Genomic DNA, 23718 nt, shown 5'->3' with positions numbered 1-23718 from the left:
TGTAATGTAGAACAGTGAAATATCAGTGTAAAGGGATCATCGGTGTGCATAATGAAAATAAGATTTATTTCCTGTGTCTCTTCTTCGTCTAAATGGCCGACAGTCCTGTAATCCACAGCAGTAGCAGCCCATAATCCCAACCGATCAAAGGTTGGGATTACCAAAGATGTGGGAGGGGCAGAGCTGCTGATAGGAGGATGGTGAATTCAGGCATGACAGTGGCGATGCAAGTTAGGCAGGGATTGGTACACACAAATAGCCAGCCAATCATAGCGGAGGCAGGTGGAAATAACAAGGCAGGGGGAGAGCTGGTGAAAGAGGGAAGAGCGATGAAAAAGCGAGGGAGAAGGTGAAATCACAGCAGCACAGAGGAGAGCCCAAACAAGGAGGAGAGGAAGGATGAGTGGAGGAGAAAGCGTTGATCAGTGAGGTCTCCAGAGAGGGAGAGGAGAGAAAGGAGATGAGCAGGGAGAGGGGGGTGAGCAGCCAGCACCCATCCATCAGCTATGCTATTTTGCTCTGAGCCCTAGAGCATCAGGCCTAGCTCAGCCCTCCGTCCCAGCCACAAACACCGGGGCAGGGATAAAAGCAGATTCTCCTCACATCAGCTGTGCATGCGAGCCATGAGGACAGCCAGGAAAGGCAGCGTGGAGATGCCTGCGTTTATGCGGCAGCTGGTGAAAGAGACGGAGAAGAGGGTCAGTTCTTTCTTCAAGGGGGGCCGTGGAGGAGCAGCAGAGGGAGAGCAGCCAGGGGAGAGGGAGAAGGAGGAGGTGATGCCCAGCCCCTACCTGGACCGTCCAGTTCTGGACAAGCTATCAGAGGAGGGCTGCGCCCGCTGGGGCCTCACCTACGCCCTGGGAAGCATGCAGGGCTGGAGGGCCAACATGGAAGACTTTCATAACTGTGTGCCACAGCTGGGTGGAGAGCTGGCCGACTGGAGCTTCTTCGCTGTGTTCGATGGTCATGCAGGCAGCACGGTGGCACAGTACTGCTCCCAGCACCTTCTGGGTCACATCCTGACCATTGGTAAAGATATGCAACCGAAATGCATGAATGAAATGATGAGAAAATATTTGATCAAACCTGTTGAGTGTTGTTATCTTTTATCAGGGAATAGAATATTTTGATTAATTGTAATGATACTCAGCTATGTTTAAGATATTCTGATCTTGTTTTTTTTCCAAGAGAAAAGAATCTTATTACAGTGAGAGAGAGAGAGAGATGATTTTTCCTTTATTAGACATCAATATCATTGCTGATCATTTCTCATTGCATTCTGCAAATATCTGTCCTATTCTATGCAATAATGTGTTTTTATCAGATGCTAGATTCAGAAAACACAAGGTATTCCAACATTGTATCTGTTTGTGCACACAGGTGGAATGGGACCAGAGGACGATCCTGAAAAGGTGAGAGGAGCCATCATCGAGGGATTCCTGCAAACAGACAAGCACCTGCACTCTGTGGCACGTCGAGAAGGCTGGGAGAGGGGTGGTACCACTGTGGTGGCCACTCTCATCTCACCGTATTACATCTACTTCGCCAACTGTGGTGACTCAAGGGCCATGCTGTGCAGGTCTGGCCAGGTTTGCTTCTCCACTGAGGACCACAAACCTTACAGCCCTCTGGAGAAAGCGCGTATTGAGAGCGCAGGCGGCTCTGTGACCATCCAACGGATCAACGGCTCCCTGGCAGTGTCCCGTGCTCTGGGGGACTTCAGCTACAAGGGGGCAGAGAACCTGACACCCATCCAGCAGATGGTGTCACCGGAGCCAGAGGTGTGTGTGGTGGAGCGCTCACCAGCAGATGAGTTCCTGGTGCTCGCCTGCGATGGGGTATGGGACACCATTAGCAACGAGGAGCTGTGCGCCTTCATCCACAACCGGCTGCGTGTCTGCACTGACCTGAGGGACGTCTGCACTCAAGTCATTGACCTCTGTCTCTATAAGGTCAGAACCTGCTGTTAAAACCAGTGTGCATATTATCTTAATCCCTCGTAAATACAAAGTGATCCAGCACCTTGTGCATTTCTAAATGTTCAGTAGTTTAAATGGCAAATCCTTTTAACTGATTATAAACACAAAACACAATTTCAGTGTAAAACTGTGTTACATAATGTTTAATGGGTTGTGGATTTTATGTAATAACATAATCCCTTAAACTGTGACTGTGTTGAGGTGGTTTGGCTTAATCTGAAGGCTGCCAGGGTCATTCCACTTTTTGAGAAAAGAGCTCAGCTTTATGAAAGTAACTTAGGGACAGTTTCTATTTGGTTAATAGTACACATGCCTAACCAATCACAATCAATTAGGCTTTCAAAAAATGTGCTCCAGTCACACCTTTTCTTATATACATATATATATATAAAATTATTTTTTTTTTTAGAATGTCTTATATCAAACTTTTTCATCCAACAGCTTTGATTAGTGGATTAGAAAGGAACATAGTATCTTGCTGTTTAAACTAAGAGTGTGGCGTTCCACAGGGGAATGTGCTGGATCCTCTCATTTTTCTTGTGTATAAAAATGACTTCTAGGTCTGGTTATTTCTTTCTACATACTGTATGCAAATGACTTGTTCATAAAGATAAAAGGTTTAAAGTTTACTTAGTGAAAATCTATGTAATATTTTGGTTTTATGTTGCCATTTGGTCTGTGTGCACGCGTGGTTGCTGGTACTGCAATGAAACTGAGAAAATCCACTGGTTTGGAAGTTTAAGGTGGTGAAATCTGTGCAAAGCAACACTGAAATATTATCACCTTTTAAGTCGATATGGCAAACTTGTTAGCGATTGCTTATTTACTCATCCAACAGATACCGAGCCCTCCTTCAACTCCTGAGAAAAATATCTGGCTGTGTAGCAAGATGTTCCACTTGCTTCACTAGCTTGTTGCTAACTTTGTCTGTCAGCTGTGCTGGGCAGGTAGCAAGAAAACAAAACAATCAGCTCAAAGACGCTAAAAGCCTTTCACATAGTAAAATATCAATAATAAGCTGGTTTAATCTGCCACACTCAATTTGACGGTACACATGATTGCACTACTATTACTTACTTATATTATTACATTGTACTGTACACTTACTTAGCTTTATACTTCATACCCGCCTATTTTGATTAGGTGTATTATAGTGTATTATATTTCGATTTGATTGCAGACTTATTTATTATTATGTCTATTTCTATTCTATTAGAACTTCTTCTCCTGTGTGACGTGATAGTGAGCAGCTGTAACAAAGAGTTTCCCCTCGGGGATCAATAAAGTATTTCCGATTCTGATTCTGATTAAAAAATAAAAATATTGATTATGGCCACTTTAAACATGTTTGTGGCCATATTGTAGTGAAGGTCTAAAATTTAACTAGAGAATAGCGTCTGTGGCTGTAACAGCACACATTCTGCAAATAGACTGAAAAAGCAGCTCTGACTTCTGCTAGAGGTTTGGTTCAGTCTCATTTAGACTATAGCTGCTGTTCATGATGTGACAGACCATCTTGAAATAGACTGCAGAGGTGTCAGAATAGGTTAGATGGGATTATTCTGGGTTTCTATGAGGACTCATTTCAGCCACTCTCTCTGTGAGAGTGTCAGACAGTTGAAGGTTGATGTTCAAGAAAACAGAATTGCTCATTGTACCGTCCTTAGACATAAAAAAAAAATTCAGACCAGAGAGGGAGAATAATTGTTCCACTACAGCCAGCTCCACTCATATTATAGCTGCTAGATTTAAGGGTGTTTAGTGAACATTTTTCACTATACAGTAACTAATCTGTAGAATAAGGGAATTAGCTTGTCAAGAAGACTTATGCTTTTCAGCAAGAAAAGCTTTATTGCGTTATGATGTACCCATAATGTGATTGATGCATATCTTCTACCTTAACAAGTGAAGCAAACCCCCTCATTCAACCCATCCCTATTTATAACCAGGGTTCACAGAACCTCAAGGTAATTAATAAAAGAAATTGGGATCATTGTCTATCTTTTTATCTTTTTCTATCTTCTTTAGAGTCAAAGAAGCGCTTCAGGATAGACATGGGCCACATGTGCACAAACTAACATCCATGCTGCCCTCTGTTTGTCCGTTATGTCTATCACTTCATTCTGTTATGTAACAGAGATTCAGCTTGGATCTGCACAATGACCTCAAAATGTCACAGCATCTTCCACAGTTCATTTACATTTTCCTGCTCCACTGCATCTGTGTGACACTGGTGTGCAAACACTGAGGTGAAAATGATCTATTTCTAAAACTGTTCACCCAGGATGAAATAATGTTTTTTATGTTGACATTTGCGAAGTCAGCCATCATTACTCACCTCTGCTGACACCACTTCGCTCCACAGGGCAGCTTGGACAACATCAGCATCATCCTGCTGTGCTTCCCTGGAGCCCCCCAGCTGTCAGCAGAGGCATTACATCAGGAGGCCGAGCTGGAAGACCTGCTGGAGTCCAAAGTAGCAGGTGTGTGGGTACAGATGATATACAAGGGCATGCACTGTCATATTAGACATTTGGAGACTGTGTTTTTGTCATGATTTAATGTTGAAATCCTGACACTTTTCTGTTTTCTTGAGGTTCATGGTTTGCAGTTGAATCACACTGAGATGAAACTCTTCTGTACTTGTCCTGGTTCATGAGGGCAGGAAGCTTTGTGGGGGCGGCAGGCCACTAAGAATTTATTCTAATACAAAAACAATCAACACCATTCTTTTAACAGTTCTCAATTTTAATCTTTAAAAGTATATAGGCTATGATGTTATACTTACTTATACTTTTTTTGTCAACCAAAATCAACAATGAATGGATCCTGTGCCATAGAGCTCCACTGTTGTCCAAAAACTACTAAAAACACATCAGTGAGCTACACTGTTGCACTGGGTGACATGTTCATGTCAATTTTGAGTCAATCCCACATACAGTGCATTGTTCTTATGTGGTAAATACTCACTACAGCTCCAAATGTGTATTAATCCGCAGCTGAAAATAGTCCCCAACAAATGCACTATTTACCCCTGATGAGTTACCAAAATCTACACTGCCCAGCTGTTTTGGCAGCCTTTTTAACAATGAAACTAAATTTGTGTGTGCCCCATTTTTAAAGATGCACGTCTTCTACAAGAACAAATAGGCTTGGGGCTGAAATTATTGAGAGACAGATAGTTTGTTGACAATATCAAAAATAGAGAATAACTCTAGGCTTATTCTTTAAGCTGCATGTAAAACCTGAAAGAATTGCCAGAAACTTTCCAAATGTGCTTATATGTTTGTTTCTATGTTTTTGCTTTAATATCCGACAGAGATTTATGATGAGCTGTGTGTAAATGGGGAGGAACCTGACCTGCTGTCTGTCCTCACAGTCCTCGCATCCACTGTCATCCCTGGATTACCACCAGGTGGAGGCATACAGAGCAAGTAAGAGATGCAAAATTAGTGTTTATGTGTATGTGTGCATTTATACCCTCTATTAGGAAATTACACCACGTTACCTCTGTGTGTTACAGAAGGAACTGCATTATTTCTGCTTACTATCAACAAAGAGAGACACACAATCCCACACTGCCAAATGTGAGTATAAACTACACATCTGCCCCATTCTAACCATTATTTCCTTCACTATGCACGGTATATTCACCATTATTTTCTCCATTACCTGTCTGTCCAGGGCCTGGAAGGCTTCTGAGAAGCCCAGCTGAATTCTGTCTCCAAGAATCCATGGAGGGACTGTAATTAATGTCAGTATTAAAACGTTTTTTTTCATGTGTGCAATTTGACTAAAAGGGAGATGATTAACAGACAGGGGCGTTTGTTTACGTCATGCCAGCAAGCAGAATCTTGTCATAACAAATACAATGCAAAAATAGATCTAATAAAGCCTGATACAGTTTATATTTATACAAGAAGGACATTTTGTAAAACATACTCAGAGACACTGATCCAGCAACAAACCTCTGCCTCATATTCAGTGAACAGAAGATACAGATGATAATTTCAAATGACAATGAATAACAGCCAACTGTGAAATTGTACATTTTCATTCGATAAAATAAGGAATGTGAGTATATGTAAGGTTATATTTTAAAGATAAATATATTTTAAGTATAATAAAAGATATAATATAAGATATAATAAAAGAATAATTTAAGGAAAAATGTGTTGACTGAAACATTGTCAGTGCTAGCTAACATATATCCATTTGTTTCAACAGGCAGTGCTAACAGTGCTAACTTTTTCCCTCATGGTCAAAAGTGACAGGCAAATAAACACTGATTAAATTTTTAATTTTACTAATTCAATCTCAATACATACACATACACCCCCATAATCAAAACTGGCCAGTACAACCCCCCCAAATATCATATCATAATGATGAACTGAATGAAAAACTTAAATATTCTCATAAAATATAAAATATGAGAAAGTGGTTGATTTTCTCGATTCAATGTAATTCAATAATTATAAGAGAATAATAGGGATTGAGTACACTTAAATTGTGACATAACTATCAAATGGCTTAAGATATGTTGTGGAAGTGATAAATGTCTGGAACATACTACTGGAACAACAAAGGAAACGTTACACATTTGGTGCTTTTATACAAAGTAAATAATTTTCTGCTATTCAACTGCACAAGTTGAGATATGTAGAGCATGTTGTTCTGGTATGTCTCTTCCCCTTAAAATGAATGCGAAACAGACATTGACAAGTCTATTTGCAAAAAACCCTTCATGGGTAGAGATCTCAACCCCCCCCAATGTTCAACCCAAAGTCACGCCCTTGCATACACGCGCTTAATCAAGAAAAAATACATTTCACACATAATCTAAACTCTTCTTGAACTCTTCTGTTTAATTTTACAATTTTGTGTTTGTTTTAAACATGTAGAATAAGATCCACTTGGCAGAAGTGATGTTTGGAAAATGTGTTATTCGTTCGAATAATTTGATAGAACATTATCAAAAGAGCTATACAGCATGTTGCGGTTTGATTGTGCCAAAAAAAATTAACTAAAAGTATCCAAAAATTGGCCAAATACCCTAAAGTCTATATTTACTGACCAATCAACATATATTTTACATAAATTCTACATGTACACATTTTTGCAATTCTTTCTCTATATACCATCAACCATGTTTCTAAACACACTCTTCAATACAATGTATGTGAAATGTGTTTTTTCCATAAGTTGGATGATATGTACTGTGCTGCCTTATTTAACTTTTATATAGGTGATAAAACAAACAATCAGAACGAATCAGTTTCAGGATGGGTCATTTTATCTGCATCATACTGCATTGTTATATTATTTCAGTGGGTATTTTTCTGCGTATAGATGTTACATGTTAAGAGTCATGATTGTTTTAAACCTAAATAAAGAATATTTGACTGAAAACTTGCCGTATTTTTACCCACAATACCCCACTGAAGAATTATTTTTCGTGTTGTTTTGAAAATAGTAACAGTCAAGCGTGACCACTAGAAGAATATGGATGATTATGTTTCTTGTGAGATCCCTAAGGAGGACGCTTTTCTCATCATCCCAATCATATATATACAGAATGACAGCAAAAGGATTAAAATGGGTTTTCTTGCATAGTAAATGATATCCTCCATTTAGACGAGAGCCTGAATCTTACTCTCCGCTCTGTTGATGTAATCCTGCGACTATCTGTACAGCACTTACTGACATAAGGACGTCCTCTACAGGCTACGTTTGATTAGATGGCCTCTATTGAAAACCCTGGAACTCAGCGCTCTTTCGTGATTACTATGAATTTCAATGACATGCATTGATGGAACAAGATGGGTGACTTGTGAGCAATCAACAAATTAAAATGTCTCTTTCTCAGTGCTCGTGAGCTCCTGTAGTGGGTTTGAGAAACAAAATCACAATTCATATGTTTTATATATGCAGCTAGTTATCTAAGAGGTGACTGTAGACATTGTGTTTATGTCACTAATACCACCTCACATACAACCATATTTATTGAGGAGCTCAGGGGACATGTGCAGCACTCTTAAATCAGCAGTCCCCTTTAAGTGGTCCTTCACTGCTTCTTTCATCTGATTGCTTTTGTATGAGCCAATCACTTCAGGACATAATACCTCTCTTCACAGTGATGTTGAATTCTTTCAATTGTATTCGTCTTTTTGCTCTCTTTCTCTACACAGAACAAAATGTATTCAATTATTTGATGTCCAGAATCCATGCTGGAGGTCTGCTACTATCTGCATAGACTTCTACTGAAATTGCTCAGAGGTGTGATGATAATTAGAAGAACATTTTATTCTATTCTTAGAATTTGGTTTTGTCATACTGAGAGGACAAATTATTGACTTTCTTCAAATAACTCAGTAAGGAAATAGGTTGGATTTCGGCTCCAGTATAGAGAACCCAAAGCAATGTACACAAGAATAACATCTTAGTGGTGTTACCTATCCACACTGGTTTCCTGTAGGCGATTATTCATAATGGCCAAGGCCCCCACACCACCAGAGAATCCATTTTGATGGCCGTAGCTCTGCCGTGGGCCCTGATGAGCTGTTTCGCTCAGTTGCTTCTGCAGCAGTGCCAGAGAAACCTTATTGGACACCATGAACTCATTGACAGAGATCATCTCTCCTGACAGACGACGCCCCACATATACCCCGTCAGCCACTGCACCTGCATCCGTCTCGCTGTCACACACTGTCTCCACCGAGCCCTCCGTGTAGCAGTGTCTTCCTGCAGGGCAGTGGGATGAGATGGGCTGCACGGTGTTGCGTTTTAAGCGCTTTTGCCTGAGGTGTGCAGGCAGACGCCTCTGGTTGTGATTTTTCTTCTGGAGGCAAGGGCAGCAGAGCAACCGGCAGCTAGGTGTAAAGCAGGAGCAGGGCCGCCCCGAGCAAACCAGCTTACCCACGATCCAGGTGAGAGTTTGCTTGATGATAATAGAAATGACATTGAAAAGTGAATAAATACAACACACCCCCATTAAGATGAAAAGGCAGTTCCCAAGCCGGTAGGCCTCCTGAGACTCATACTGCTGCCTCTGACTGCTCACCAGGTCCCCAAAGCCGATGGTGCTGAAGGCCACAAAACAGAAGTAGAGGGAGTCCACGTAGCTCCAGTTCTCCATGGAGCTGTACAGAGTGGAGGCACTGCATGCAATCACAACCGATGCCACACCCAGGATCAGCATCACGTAATAGACTGACGGCTTCCAGCCCTCCAGGCTGTCCTCCTCGCCAGACGACTCCTCCCTGCTCGACACCACCCTGACTCCAGCACACCTCAGCCGACGCTCATGACACCAGCGCATGATGTAAGCTAACATCGTGATGATCCTCTCCAGGAAGAGGTTAAAGAAGAGGATGGTGGCAGCACAGCCAATGAGACCATAGAAGATTAAGAATATTTTTCCAGCTATGGTCGCTGGTGTGGTCATACCAAAGCCTGGAGAGGAGAAACACAAAATTAAATATTAAAGGTTAAAAGGTCAAGGTTGATAAACAGCGACATTTGGAGTTGATATCTCATTATTATTATCATCATCATCTAAGAACTTTCCAATTAGCATCTCCGAAAAACAAAAAAGGTGCAAGACTTACCAATAGTGGAGACCACTGTGCCCACAAAGTAGAAAGCTCCAGAAAAGTCCCAGCGTGGCCTCAATGTGTCCACTCTGATCCCAGCTCCGTTTGCTTCCTCGTACTGCCGCAGCAGAGTGTGCAGGGCTCCCAGGTTGACTCTGTATCGCCGGGTGAAGTTGTCCAGCTGTTGTTTCCAGAGGTGGCGGGCGTGCAGCTCAAAGGGGTGTTCCAGGGCTGAGAAGATGGCCGCCCCACACAATAAGTAGAGCAGGATGAGCCCAGCCAGCAGGCAGAAACGGGCATTGTCTTCATTCATGGGCGCCCTGGGGCAGCAGCAGCCACCAGCAGCCCTCCTCTGAGCCATGAGCACAGCAGCAGCACAGATACACCCCTGCAACAACATGCACTGCCTCCGCCAGTCACACACTCACAGTATGTGTTACATGCATCCCCCGCCCCAACAGGCATGCACTGGCTATGTAAAGCACTTTTGGTTTACATACACAGCAATACATGCAGCTCTAAAATTGCACAGGTTTGAAAAACATCTCTTGAAGGAGGTTACTAAAGGCTGCTTTGAGGTGAAAAATGATGCATCTGAAGAGAATATAGCCTGTAAGAAAACAAAAAAGACATATATTTGTAGTATGTTTACTACAATGTAAATATTATTTTATTTAGCATAAGTGTATGTGCTTTATTTTTCCCCCTAATTAATACAAAATGATTTTAACCACAGAAATCTGACTGAAAACATGCTAAGCTTTGGTTTAATCAGTATATCATAAAGACGTCATGATAAAAAAACCCCACTAAATTCATGAAAACATTTTTAGTCAGTGGCAGTTTCTGATACGAAATCCACACACAGATCAAACAGTCGAGGTTTAAAGTAAAAAAACACATAGTACCTGGTCTCGTTGACATCAGCGTCCGTTCCCTGACCGCTGTTGGTCTGCTGTGCTCGTTCCATGGATCTGCTGAACAATGACCAGCAAGAGGAAGCCCCTTGAGTTTTTTGTGCAAACTGAAAGGCTGTCTGATGTTTCATCTGTCACACACTGACATCATCATCCCCTGCCCACCCCCTCCGTCTTTGAGCACACCCTGACTGGTGCAGTCATCTTTTCATTTTAAAAGCGCTGTTCCTCTATTTCAAGCCTTCATCACACCTCAACTTCACTTCAACTCAAACTCTACACGTGACAAAAGGTTTGCTTCACATAATTGGTCCTTTAATCACTCAGTTACATCTACCAAGCACGGACCAAGGTGTTTCAAGTCCTGACAGAAGTGTAGCATCAACCTTGATTCTCCTCTGCTACTGAAACTAATGTTTAGCAGTGGCCTAAACATTAGAGAAGCATCATGTGACTAGAAGTTTGCCAGTTCAGCAGGATCAATTTAAGTGGGAGAAATTTAAGAGCAGAGCTTGCCCCTGTATCTTTAACACCGCTGAGGTACCCTTGAGCAAGGCACTCAACTCAAAACTGCTCCGGTGGAGTTTGCTCAGCAGCAACTGTGGTTGTGCTGTGCAGCTTCCAGCTCCTCTCAGAGGGCTTTTTGTTGTTGCTGCAGACTGTGTGGGAGGATTTGTTGAGCATGACTTTCAGTTTCTCTGTCTGTTCATCCCTTTAATCTCGTCTGGTGCTGCACGTAAGGGCAGGGGTTCCCGCTGCCTGCCGTCTGATGGCGGAATGACAGGAGCAGACAGGTGTAGAAGACAGAGAGCACATCTGCCTTCATCTCACCAGTCAGCCCTGTATCAGGTGTTGAACTTCAGAGTTTGATTAATATTCTGATCTCTTCAGGTCTACAGTACTGCGTATCTATCATTTTTACATGATAGTTTAATGAGTACGTAAATGCATGAGTACGTACTGATATCTGCATGAACCCATCAATGCATTACTTACTAACAGAATTACTTTATAATGGATTTAATAATAACCAATAACTAAACAATAAAATATAAAATTACTTTGTAAAAGGCTTCAGGCAGCACACAAAAAAATCTATATATATAATCCAGGATTTAAACATGACATTGGCACAAAATTAACAGTGTTATACAATTTGCTTTTCCCTTTCAAATTTTTCCCAACTAACCTTAATATGCAATTTACAATGCATGTCAATAAACAGTGCTGTTAATGCGCAATTTAGCCAAAAGGCTAACTTTCATCTCAATTCAATCTGCGATTTGTCAAGCTGATTGTTTCATTCTGACTGATCAGTTGTAATGTATAAAGACAGCGAAAATTACAGTCTGCTTCATGTTGATGTTTTCAATGATCCAGAACAGTAGAAACATCCAATGCCATCAACCTTCATGCTTCAGAAGAGGATGACAACAGCTGGTTTTCATGAGGTTTCTTGTTGGACCACAAGGAACACCCTACCTATTATTGGTCTCAACTATTAACATTATGTATAGTAGTAGGACTCGTAATTTGATATTGACATCCATTGAAGTCTCAAAGTATAGTGTTTTCGGTGGAATGTCCTAAATCCAGTGCATAAATTATTAAATTATTTCACAAGCTAATGTGTGAAAATGATCATATTTATGCAAACTACTGTATGATGCATTTAAATAAAGCATTTAAACCTTATCGAATAATGTTTATAATAGTGAGGCAAACAAATTCATTAAAAAAAACGCAGGAAATAAGTTTTAGCACCATTATAATGCCACAGTGTGACATTTGAACTACTAATCATCTCAAGCCAGAGGGGGGCAGCCATATTTTTAGCTTATAATTGCCACGTGTTTCCTGAAAATAATGAGCAGGTCATCTCAAGACAGTAGAGCCAGACATCTCCTGCTGAGGCTGGAAACTGAGATTGCGCTCAGTGTTAGTGCAGTATAGGTGAGTGTAGTTGTAGAGTGAGTGGAGTTTATTCAGTGGTCAAACTTCACAAGGCTCGGGTTCCTCAGAGATTCCATAAATCACCAATGACCTTTTGACCAATGTTGTGGGCCTAATTTATTGACAAAAATCTGTTATGGAAAATATTTACTTGATAACACATTTTGCAAAATGTGTTGTTATTGTAATCAATCACATCTTCCATTGTTTACACCCTCATTAGAGTTCATCCCCACAATTCTTGACAACCATTTCAGAAGCCAGTGCATCTGCAGTCATTCTGCACTCATGAGTGGGGAAGGAAGGATTGAGAGTACATTTCCACACATGTTTAGAGTGGCGTTCAGGTCAGTGGCAGCATGTTGGCCAGTATATCAATGAGGTTGTCCAGACCCCACAGGTAGCCATCTTCTCGATTGCCCTCTACCCAGGGAGTACGGTGGTCCAAGGTGAGGTGCGGCGGCAAGGCCACTGTCTTTCCAAAGTCAATCATCCAGACTCCTGTTCTGCCTGTCCAGTCATGTACAAACAGTAAGGAACTGCCCACAACCTGCAGGGATACAGTTGTTAGAAAAAGGTTCCACCACTGGACAAATGTGCTACTGTATATTATCAGCCTAAGCCTGCCTACACCAGCCAATAAAAAATGGGCACCATAGATTTCTAGCATAGCTCTTTTGGAACAAGCTCAGTGGTTCTTTCCTTCACATTTCCAAAATCCTGCTCAAGACATCTACCTCATGTGTTCTGAAGAAGTCTGACGCCTCCAAGACCTGCCGCAACTGTTTCAGCCGTCTCAGATAGCCCCACTGAAGGGAAAGACACAAGATTTACAAGAGAGGAAACAAAAACGAGGGGTGCACGGTGGCAGAGCGGCTAAAAGCTCCTGCCTCCCAATAAGGAGATCGTGGGTTCGTGGGATCGATTCCCGGACCAGACCAACGTCACACAATCTCTGGAGTCTGCATGTCCTCCCCGTGTTACCGTGGGTTCTCTCCGGGTTCTCCGGCTTCCTCCCACCGTCCAAAGACATGCATGTGTAGGTTAATTGATAACTCTAAATTGCCCGTATTGAATGAATGTGAGAGTGAATGGTTGTCTGTCCTTGTCTGTGTCTGTGTTAGCCCTGCGACGAGTTGGCCACTGTCCAGGGTGTACCCTGCCTAAGGCCCAAAGTCACTGGGATAGGCTCCAGTCACCCGCGACCCCTAACAGGGACCAAGCGGTAGAAAATGGATGGATGGATGGAAACAAAAACGAATCTACAAGTAAATGAAGGTCAGTGAAGTTCACACTCACCGCAATGTGTTTATCGGACTCAACAAAGTTGTTAAGTGCTTCCATCACCTGCTCTCTGCTTTTGGTTCTTTTGAAGTTTGTGTGACATTCTTCGTTTGCCTTCTGCACAGGAAGCGTACAGATTACAGCATTATAATGCAAAATTTGCAGCTATTAGACTATGAAAATAGGCATTTATTGCTGAAAAAAACTGCATTTTTCCAAGATTGTCAACCTAGCAGCATTTATTCCCTATACAGTATATCAAGATGAATCAATTACATGACGCAACCATCTTTGATGAGCTTACCCTGAATCCTTCAATACGGAAGCCCAGAGTTGTTGTGGAGCTCAGCGTCTCCCTCCACTGCATATACCTAGTTTTCAGCACTCCCTGCTGGGCTCGTTCCTGAACTGTTGGGGCCTCTGGGTCCACAGCCACCATCTTCTCATACATGTCGTTACGGGGCTGGGGCCGTTCTCGGGCCATCAGCAGCTCCTCCTCGAGGTATGTGCTGTGAAGGACAGCGCCTCACTGTCTTTATTGTGAGCATATTAAATGTATTAAAGGTGTATTATAACTGTGAAAAAAACAACGCTTCAAAGAGGAACATATTACTTTAACATAAGATCCAATGATATAATTTGAGTGCAAAAGATGCTCATTTGTTAAGTATTTATAAATACTACTTACATGAAAATCTTTTTTTCTATGTCTGACAACTGCAATTAAATGAAGCTATTATTTAATTAATAGTTGTTTTATAATGTTGTATTTCAGCCTCTAAAACAGTTTGAGCCCAAACTGAGCATTTGTGAATAGGTTACGGGGCTATTTAAACAACTATTATACCATAGAAAACTTTTTCTGCTGATTTTATTAGTAAATGATTATGTTTCATTGATGTCATTTTTGATATTCAGGATATCTAAGAAACTATAAGGCCTTTTTGAGAATCAGTGCTGCACTATATGTCTCCTCCTTCAAATTTGCCTGAAAGAAAACTCATTCAACTGCTCTCAGTGACAGAAATTGCCCCGTTAAAACTTACCGACTGCCCATCTTGCAGTCCATGATGGCAGGTGTGTTGAAATGGGTCAGCAAGTTATCCATCATGTTGTAATCCTGCTCGTCCCGCTGCACCACACCGTGGTAAGCTGGAACAAAGGGCCTCAAAGCGTCCTCCATCAGCCTAAGGTAGCATTGTTGCTCCCCCTCACAAAACCTCTTCAGCAGTGTACCATAATCCCCAACATGAAAGCTCCCTAAGAAGACAAGCAAGGAAAAGAAGACTCAGAGGAAAGGACACACAAGACTTTTTTAACCAATATTAGACCTGCTAAGGAGCAAAATGAAAAACAAGTGAGACCAGATAAACAAACCTGCATGTCCGACCACTTGCAGCCATTGCTGAGGTTTCTTGGGAGTCATAGCAAGGAGAGATGAAGTCCCGCAACTTCTGTGTTTATGCCATGCGGAGTTCTGCATCGGAGGACCAAAAAACCTCAGTCAGTCATTCTTTAGCACACACTTACTCCAGGTCACACTCCTCTGCTGCCTTTGTTTTTCTGTGCCTTTACAGACCGGCAGCAAGGACCTCAGACTTCAGACTCAGTCACTGGACTGTTTGCCTAATGGGTGAACAACGTCTCCGTGGAAACAGCCCTTCACCGAGACTGAGTGAAGACATGCAGATGACAGGGTCGGCTCTGATCTTATGCAACAGGTTCATCAAACATTTACAGGAAGCACTTGTTTTCTACTGAAAACTGCTATTAACCACTTAACCAAACAGTGGAAGGTTGAACACACAGATGTTGACAATGTCAACATGGAAGTTGGTTCAAAGTTTTAAATTTATGTTGAAAATAGAGGAGGAAAATGTTACATATAATATGTTATAAATACTATTATAATTTTCATAAACTGCTAAGAACTTCACAAATATGAAGAGATGCTTGGTTCTGTCTGTTCATCGTTATAAATTAGATATACTACTCTAGCAGTACTGTGTTGAACTAATGTTTTCATTTGCAGTGGTAAAAAGTAACTACCACTACAATTTTAAAAGGTATTTATACTTCACTTAGATGCTATTTTATAATTCTACTCCACTACAATCTGGAGGGAAATATTGTACTTTTTACTTCACTATATTTATTTGACAACTTGAGCTGCAATAGTAACTTTCCAGATTAAGATTTTACATACACAAAAAATTATCAGTTTATAAAATATGATGCAGTGTTGCAGATTACACTATCCAAAAGTATATAAAGCAGCTGAAGTTAGCTCCACTTCACCATCTACACCAGTAAAATGCAGCTTACAAATCAATGCAAGAGTTAAAGTAATCCAATAATAGGCAGACATCATTTTTCTGCACAGTACTTTCAGTAGCCTACATTTTAGATTTTTATAGCATATTTGCATTTTTCTGCAGCACTATTATCAGTGATGATACTTTGGTATTTTGATATTTTTGAATATTGAGTCCAATTTTGAATGCAGGTCTTTTACTTATATTGGAGCATTTACATTGTTGTATTGCTACTTAAGAAATATCTGATACTTCTTCCACCACTACTAATCTTGCAGTGGAGAGGATCTAGATGTTACATTGAGGGAAGGAGTTGCACCAACTCAGACAACTGGGTCTGAGTTAAGTTACTGTAAATACTTTACACTGTGAAGCTGTTACAATCCAGTAGGTGGCGGTAATGCACACTTATGGATGCCAACCGCCATAAAACTCAAAAGGAGAAGAAGAAGGAGGTAATGTCTGTTCACTACCAGTGGAGGGCAGAGATACACCTCAGAGGCGTCAAGCCTCCGTCAGATTTAGGCAGAGGAAGAGGCAGCAGAGGCAGAACAAAGTGAAGAAGAAGAATTTAACGGTTCCCGGTTGTTGAACCGCCTCTGTCTCCACGGTGCCGGTGGCTTACAAATAGTTTTGGACTGTATTGTACCACCAACCAAGCGGCTAGCTGTTTCATTTACTTCAGCTAGCTAACGCAACGATGCTTTTCCAACGGGTAGCTATGTGTTGACATTTTACCTCATTAAGGATCATTACTGCAACCAAAGGTAACGTTAACGTATTTTTGTTTGGCGTTTATTCGCACGCTGAATAACGTTATGTGGACCGCTTACAGATAGCTTGGTTAGCTAGCTGCGAGTCAAGTTAACTAACTTGCGTGACCCAGAGCTAACTAACGATGTCCATGCTAGCTAACCTTAGCTAACGTTGGCCAGTTGACGTTACCGGAGCGAAGAGCTCCTGCTAGCTGATCTCTTGACAGAGAAGTTGAAGATATCGTAGCGTTAGTTGTATTTCAGAAGGAATTATCAATTGCATAGAGCCGACCCTCAAACTTAACGTGAACTAAGTTAGCAAAACAAGCAACTCCCCCACCGCCTATAATGTTTTCTTTTCATGTACAGTGAAAATACAAAGGTGAGGTTAACACAGATTTCGTGTCACAGTCTCTTTCACTGTGCACGGGAGAAAGTGAAGTCGAGCGCGAAATCTAACAGCGTTGTAACGCAGCAAAATAAACATAATTAATAACTCACCTCGTAAAACATGACCGTAGACATTTTCTGAGTACTCGACATATGATATGACCCACCAACCAGAACTTTAGTCCAATAAAAACGATGACACCTTTTGAAATGGACGCGGTCGGCTCGCTACCGCCCCTCGCGGTGTGTTTTCATGAAGACAGACTTTGTGAGGTGAGCCAGGTGAAATGTGAGAGAAAGCCAGAATAATGATATAGAGACCCTTTAAAATGACTATGCTGATGCCGAGAAATAATATCTATAGCTAACAGGCATCTATCCTTTTCTATACTGGCTATACCCTAGTTTTTACAACTAGGTTTTTAAAATACTGAATAAAAAAAAAATCTTTTAATGTAAAGGGAATGCAAATCTGCACAAATCATATAAATTCAGTACACACTGAACGCACTTTCCAAAAACAATCCTGTGAGTAGGAAACAGGACATGCACATGAGACATGCACTACCTACTTTACTGATAATATGACTTTTGGGTTGTTTCTCTGAGGCCATGAACCCACTAGTGGACAAAAAACGTGGCATGTATCATTGAATGACAGATTTTTACAGATTGTCTCGAATTCAGATTTCCATTGTTAACATCTTTAAACTATAGCAAATCTGGTTTGGATTTTTCCAAATTTGTCAAGACGTTTGATATGGTCTTGGTGGCTCCATCTGGTCTGAGGCTCTGCTGGGAGGCGATCAGGGTTATGATCAGGCTGTAGACCTTGTAATTTGTTCCTGGCATCAGATGTATGTATCTTGTAAAATGGCCCACTAACATTACCCAGCTGTGTTTTTTTAGCAGTAGAGCAGTTGCTCCTAATTCATAGGAATAATTGATTTCCCCTACACAGACCCAGAGCAATGGAGGAGGGCTCTGAGGTGATGGAGGATATTGTATTTCGAGGAGTGGAGTTTTCTGTGAAGATAGAGGTGGACAAGGGTTTACTGATAGTCGAAATCTCCGACTCATTGACAGCAGATCAGTGGAGGGGGGACTTTGATCCAGCATGTAAGTAGCAAACATTTATCACATATTAAATGTCATCACAGGCACAAATACTCTCACTCACATTATTTAATTCTTTTTTTTTTCTCTCTCTCTCTCTTTTTTTTTTTTTTTTTTTTAGACATCGAGGACCTCACCCGCAAAACTGGAAACTTCAAGCAGTTCCCCATTTTCTGTAGCATGTTGGAATCAGCTGTTAGAAAGGTATGTTTGAAGATGCGCTCAGATAAAATGAAAGAAAATGTAGAGGTGGCACAAATGCATACATTCAATAAAGTATAAGTCAATAGAAAGATGTGAACAGACACAGATTTGCCCGAGGCTGTGTGAGCCAAGGCGAGACTCATTCATTCAAGTTCAGTGTTTCCACTTGAGCGAAAAATGCACAGTTATCCTGAGCTGTCTTATTCCTTCTCTCCTTTTCATTAATGCACAGGAACAGGGGTCAACAGGAGAGGGCTTGGAGGAAAATAAGAGAAACAATTGGAAATTTGCGTACATTTAGAAATCGGTCTCAACTGAACTGTCATATACATACAAGCACAGTACACACACACACACTTGTGTGTGCTGTTTTAACAAACATCAGGCTGTTTGTGGCTAAAACAAAAGTAATACACGGACCACAAAAACAGTCAAATATGAGCAAAGACAGTTAAACAATTTAATAGCACATTAGATTCATCATTCTCAGAAGAGAAAAACATTATTTTTTGTGTATTTAAACTATAATTGTGAATTAAATGGTAAAAACATTTTTATTGCTGCACATGAGAAGGTAATAAATGTAAAACCAGGAGGCCACCATCATAAAAACATTTATAATCTTTTATAAGTTTCTTTTTTTCTCAAGTTGATGGCCATGAAGTCTGTTTCTGATCTTTCATAGTTAACGTGAACTTTTTCTGCAGACGACTGATTCTGTTACACTCGACCTCTTGACCTATGCTGACCTGGAGCTGCTACGTAACAGAAAAGCAGGAGTGGTTAGTCGTCCTCGTGGCCATCAGCAGTCATCTGCTCTCACTGCCAAAAGATATCTAATCCTCATATACACTGTGGAGTTTGACAGGTTTGTGTTTACAAAGTCACATATTAAACATCATTTTGTTTGGTGATACCCTCTTTTGGCCACAGATTTTATCTTCTCAGTATTTTGGGTATGTCAGTGGTAATAACTATTTAACTATTTTATATTTGTAGGATACACTACCCTTTACCCCTGCCCTATGTGGGTAAGCCTGACCCGGCTGCCCTGCAGAAAGAAGTCAGAGCTCTGAGGGCTGAGCTCAGCGCTGTCACCTCTCATGGAGTTAACAAATCTGCAGAACTAGAAATGCAGCGGCTACGAGCAGAGTAGGTTGCATTTCATCTCCATCAGCGTGACCAATATGAAGGGATGTGGGACTCTTTTTTTTTTTTGATGCCTCCTACTGTTTTCAAGGCTGGCTCTAGTGAAAGAAGAGAAGGAGGCCATGGCCAAGGTTCTGGAGCGACTGCAGATCAGTGGAAGTGGTTCCACACCTGGACGAGAGGACTGGAGGGTCAGAGATGTGGTGAGGACGCTGGAGGAGCAGCTTGTCAAGGAGAGGGCCAAAAGTCAACGCTCAGCAAGCAAAAGAGGCCAGGAGCAGCGACTCCTATTGGAGCAGGTGGACCTCTTCTTCTTCTCAAAGTAGTCAACTTAAAAAGATTTATGTTGTTTCCTTTGTTACTCAGCTGGTTCTGACATGTTTTTCCCCTGTCCTGACTAGTTGGAGGAGCTGAGAGCATCAGAGTGCGCTCTTCGTGTTCGTGTCAAGAGTCTCACCAATGAGCTGGGGTTACTACGGAGAGGGTTAGACAATCTAAGCGTGTACTATATCTTTACTTTCTCTCGCTTTCATTCATTCACTTACAATGTGGAGTAAACATTTGAAATCTGAATCTTGTTTACCTACTTGGCACACACCCTCTTTGTGTGTCTGCAGCAGAGTGACTCCCGTGTCTGGTCACATCAGCTCTCGAGTTGATGGGGAAATCTATCGCTCTCTGTCCCGCGAAAGAAGGTCAGGGTACGGGACAGTCAGGGCTCGTTCAGGATCCAGAGAACAGATTGAGGACAGAGGGCGAAGGTCAGAGGAAAGAGGAAGAAGAGCGGACTCCTCAGGACCACGTGCTCGTATACCCAGGCCGTCACCTTCTCCCACTGGTACTGGCTCTGCTCATTATGTTGCAGTAGTTCGGCCTATTATTTCTGTAAGGCTAAAATCAAATTTTCTGATTCTCTTTTTGTGAATTTTTGTTACGTATTAAATCAAAACCCTAAAAGACTTTTTTGTAGATCAAAATGTTTTTTAAGAGAATTTGTCAGTTATCAACATCGAGTGATAATGTGTTAAGATCTCAATATTCCCGCCTACTATCTTACAGGGTCACGGGTACCACGCTTTGACCCAACTGCTTACATCCAGGACAGACAGCGCAGGCAGAAAGAGGCAGATCTCAAAAAGTTGGTTCCATTATTTTTCCTTTGACAGTACACCAGTATTTGATATTGTAACTGCTCGGAACAATAGTTTTCACCCTGTTTTTTTGTGTGTGTGTGTCAGACAGAGGAAGGTTCGGAGGGACATGCTGACATCACCCATTGTCCCTGAGAGGGGGCGTTCACGTTCCAGAGAGGTCTATCCTCAGATGGCCCGGTCCGGCAGCAGAGGCAGGAGTTTATCTGTGGAGCGGAGAGGGAGCAGGAACTCCTCTGAAAGCTCCTTAGTGGATATGGAGGAAATGGCCAAAACTCTGTTCAGGTGATGGGATTACCTCAGATAGGTTTTGTCAAGTCTGTTGTCTTAGCTGGTTATTTTACCGTCTGTTTTTCTGTGCTTACAGAGGAAGAAAACAGACTTACAATGGACCCAGTATGGTGAGTGACATGGTAATTAATGTAACTCTGGTACACTGTTTATTGCTGCTCTGTTTTATATATTTAAAGGGTAAGGTTGGGGTAATTCTATGTTTTTCTTACTGTCAACAAATCCAATGAAAAGACCAAACCAACAATGTGTTAGTTCGACTCTCAATACTGTCAGACTTCCCGACTCTATCTGTGGCTCATAACCTCAACCCCTCTGAAGATGTAAGTCTTTAAATCAGGTTGCAAATATATACTTTTTCTTTTTAAGGCTCAGTAATTTCCTAAAACATCTGGGAACTGTAGTTTTTAGCATCAGTTATTAAAAAAGGAATAAATGGTTTGGGGCTACAATGGAGCTCTATGGCACAGGGAAATACACTATGTATCAAGCTTCAGCTATACATGCAGTTCTTGTTGGTTTTGGGCTTTTCATGGGATTTGTTGACAATCACCAGGCTTATCCTTTTAATGTGCGATTGATCTGTTTCTAGTCTAGAGGAGGGCTTTTGACCAGGAAGCCATTGTGCAGTACTCCAACACACAGAATGAAAGACAAAGGTAATTCATCAGCCTTTTACATTTTTCCTGCAATAAAATTATTTTAATTGGGGGGAAAAAAACATCATATCATTTTTACATCTCCAACCCCAGAGAGCTCCATAGATACCGGTGCTGAGCTGTCGGAGATTGATGCCAGGCTGCAGGCACTTCAGGAATACATGAGGGACCTGGATACAGGACACTAACAACCACTGCACAACCCGCTGCTCAAGCCACACATGGATATGTTACCTGACAACTGCACAGCTTGGAGCTCAGGCCATCAGATGTTTTTTGTTTTTTGTTTACTGTGCACAGACTGAGGAGCACATCAAGCTTCAAACATGAGGGATGGGTTTACCAGTGTATATGTGTTCATGTAAGAGACTAAAACTCCTTCTGGAGGGTCAGACTTCCAGGACTTCAGGAAACTGCAGCCATCACTGTAAAGGACTACTTTCTGTGGACTGAAAATATTATTTTTTTTAAATATTTTATTAATTAACTTAAAAGATGACTGTGTCTGAGTGTAGTGTTATCCTTACTTTTTTTACACCTCACTAAATGAGTTACATAGATGTAAAATCTGGCAGTACTATCCTTTACTCTCTTGTTTTCTTTCCTTTTTTAAAAAATATATCTGATTGACAGTATTGGTTGTGCTCTTTCATCTTCCAGATCCTTTTTCTTTTTTAGTAAAACCCATTTCAACATGGGTAAATGTAAAGTGGTTGGTAATCTAAGAGCATTTGTTGTGGGGTTTTCTCCCTGTGAGTGTGTTCATCATCTCTAACTTTCTAAACACATTTAAGTCAGCAACTATTTCAAACAAATGTCCATGGGTGCGAATGTGATTGCGTGATAGTAGATCAACATGTTAACCATAGACTGTTAAACTTGTAATAGACTGTTGTCTCTTTTGCCCAGTGCATGCTGGGATACACTCCAGCTCCTGTAAGCAAGTAGAGGACATAGCTGGCTGCATGCATGTCATCACAATGTCATTCTAGCTAGCGTTTTCCATCTGTATGTTGTAATGAATGTACTTTTTCCTGCTAGATTCTGAACGCTTCAAGCATTATAGTTGATACCATTATATGAACTTTAATTGATCCACATAGTGCATTAAAAGGTGGCATGTCCTCCTGTTTGAACCTAAGTGGACCCTATTTTCTCTTTGAGGTTATGTCCCAAACTCAAGCACAAACAATATTAATCTTGACATTTGTCTAAGTGAACAATACTCCTCATCAAAGAGAAATTGCTTTGGACAAACCATGGATATTGGTATTTGTGTGTACATAAATCCATACCACTTTCATGGTGATCCTGCATGCAAGTGTATGAACACTGTCACCTTTTTATGATAGTGAAACTGCCAAATTTTGTATGAAACTGCTGTATGTGTATGTGTACAAAGATTTACTCTAATTTTTCCCCAGTCTAATGCCTTTTATACCACCTACAATATAATTTATAAGAAATGTATCCACGGTGTAAAGACTTTTTTTTTATGATCCTTTCCAGGCCTGTACAGTTTTGTACACACTACTTTCCTTTGCACTAATGTCAGTTGAAGTGGAGCCTGAAGGGTTTCCACCACTGCAGCTAGCTTGCTTTCATTAATTAACAAATAAACTTCTGGGCATGGAGCCTTCCTCTCAGGGGAACGACTCAGTGTCTGAACAGCTGCTCTGTTTCTACTGGGATACTCGGGAGGGAGACATCAACGCCTTATGTTTATGTCATTAAGAAAGTTAATGCAGCACACATACACTGACACTGTGAAGCAAGCTACACATATTGACATTTAAGCTACATATGCACAATAATGCATATGATTTCCGAGGGTGATGATCTTGATTTTTGTTCTGCAAAAAAAAAAAACATTCATTGTAATTTGTAATTAAAAATATCTTTGCTCTGAACATTTGCTAACTGTCATGGCCTGAATCTTGTTGATGGTTCACAAACATGG

At 41.2% G+C, this 23718-nt stretch overlaps 4 protein-coding genes across 10 annotated transcripts; 2 read left to right on the top strand and 2 right to left on the bottom strand.

Annotated features, from left to right (window-relative positions):
* Positions 1-282: 282 nt before the first annotated feature.
* Positions 283-7391, top strand: ppm1nb (protein phosphatase, Mg2+/Mn2+ dependent, 1Nb (putative)). The gene is made up of 6 exons (XM_044223389.1): positions 283-1029; positions 1381-1952; positions 4345-4462; positions 5299-5413; positions 5503-5566; positions 5664-7391. The coding sequence occupies exons 1-6, from the start codon at positions 615-617 to the stop codon at positions 5679-5681; spliced, it is 1302 nt and encodes a 433-aa protein (XP_044079324.1). The 5' UTR covers positions 283-614; the 3' UTR covers positions 5682-7391.
* Positions 7392-7541: 150 nt separating this feature from the next.
* kcnk12l (potassium channel, subfamily K, member 12 like) lies at positions 7542-12392 on the bottom strand. Its single transcript, XM_044223388.1, has 3 exons — positions 10483-12392; positions 9590-10184; positions 7542-9434 (listed from the first exon to the last, which is right to left on the bottom strand). Exons 2-3 carry the CDS (start codon positions 9972-9974, stop codon positions 8431-8433), a joined length of 1389 nt encoding a protein of 462 aa, XP_044079323.1. The 5' UTR covers positions 9975-10184; positions 10483-12392; the 3' UTR covers positions 7542-8430.
* Positions 12393-12531: 139 nt separating this feature from the next.
* itpkca (inositol-trisphosphate 3-kinase Ca) lies at positions 12532-18140 on the bottom strand. Its single transcript, XM_044223390.1, has 7 exons — positions 17300-18140; positions 15106-15205; positions 14775-14988; positions 14033-14237; positions 13744-13845; positions 13182-13253; positions 12532-12994 (listed from the first exon to the last, which is right to left on the bottom strand). Exons 1-7 carry the CDS (start codon positions 17339-17341, stop codon positions 12788-12790), a joined length of 942 nt encoding a protein of 313 aa, XP_044079325.1. The 5' UTR covers positions 17342-18140; the 3' UTR covers positions 12532-12787.
* On the top strand, positions 16504-23428 carry ccdc61 (coiled-coil domain containing 61). Of its 7 annotated transcripts, none has more exons than XM_044223382.1 (13): positions 16505-16810; positions 18150-18307; positions 18426-18508; positions 19216-19376; positions 19508-19660; positions 19749-19956; positions 20059-20159; positions 20278-20495; positions 20717-20795; positions 20896-21093; positions 21176-21221; positions 21692-21758; positions 21852-23428. In XM_044223382.1, exons 2-13 carry the CDS (start codon positions 18160-18162, stop codon positions 21944-21946), a joined length of 1557 nt encoding a protein of 518 aa, XP_044079317.1. In that variant the 5' UTR covers positions 16505-16810; positions 18150-18159; the 3' UTR covers positions 21947-23428. The 7 variants fall into 7 exon arrangements, with proteins under 7 accessions (XP_044079322.1, XP_044079317.1, XP_044079315.1 ...); XM_044223380.1 differs by having other exon boundaries at positions 20275-20495; XM_044223385.1 differs by having other exon boundaries at positions 16506-16810; positions 20059-20141.
* The last annotated feature ends 290 nt before the right edge of the window (positions 23429-23718 follow it).

Source organism: Siniperca chuatsi, linkage group LG14 (genome assembly GCF_020085105.1).
Source record: "Siniperca chuatsi isolate FFG_IHB_CAS linkage group LG14, ASM2008510v1, whole genome shotgun sequence".
Lineage (NCBI taxonomy): Eukaryota > Metazoa > Chordata > Actinopteri > Centrarchiformes > Sinipercidae > Siniperca > Siniperca chuatsi.
Note: the sequence above shows the minus strand (reverse complement) of the source record. Positions and strands in the feature narration are given on the sequence as shown.

Excerpts from the sequence above, each read along its gene's own strand:
- ppm1nb (XM_044223389.1), top strand. The coding sequence starts at position 615 with ATGCGAGCCATGAGGACAGCCAGGAAAGGCAGCGTGGAGATGCCTGCG. Across the intron at positions 1,030-1,380 it reads GGGTCACATCCTGACCATTG|GTGGAATGGGACCAGAGGAC; the intron begins GTAAAGATATGC and ends TTGTGCACACAG. Across the intron at positions 1,953-4,344 it reads TTGACCTCTGTCTCTATAAG|GGCAGCTTGGACAACATCAG; the intron begins GTCAGAACCTGC and ends TTCGCTCCACAG.
- itpkca (XM_044223390.1), bottom strand. The coding sequence starts at position 17,341 with ATGTCGAGTACTCAGAAAATGTCTACGGTCATGTTTTACGAG. Across the intron at positions 14,238-14,774 it reads GACTGCAAGATGGGCAGTCG|CACATACCTCGAGGAGGAGC; the intron begins GTAAGTTTTAAC and ends TGTCCTTCACAG. Across the intron at positions 13,254-13,743 it reads AGTCCGATAAACACATTGCG|TGGGGCTATCTGAGACGGCT; the intron begins GTGAGTGTGAAC and ends CTTTCCCTTCAG.
- kcnk12l (XM_044223388.1), bottom strand. The coding sequence starts at position 9,974 with ATGTTGTTGCAGGGGTGTATCTGTGCTGCTGCTGTGCTCATGGCTCAG. Across the intron at positions 9,435-9,589 it reads CACAGTGGTCTCCACTATTG|GCTTTGGTATGACCACACCA; the intron begins GTAAGTCTTGCA and ends TCTCCTCTCCAG.
- ccdc61 (XM_044223380.1), top strand. The coding sequence starts at position 18,160 with ATGGAGGAGGGCTCTGAGGTGATGGAGGATATTGTATTTCGAGGAGTG. Across the intron at positions 18,509-19,215 it reads TGGAATCAGCTGTTAGAAAG|ACGACTGATTCTGTTACACT; the intron begins GTATGTTTGAAG and ends CTTTTTCTGCAG. Across the intron at positions 20,796-20,895 it reads AAAGAGGCAGATCTCAAAAA|ACAGAGGAAGGTTCGGAGGG; the intron begins GTTGGTTCCATT and ends TGTGTGTGTCAG.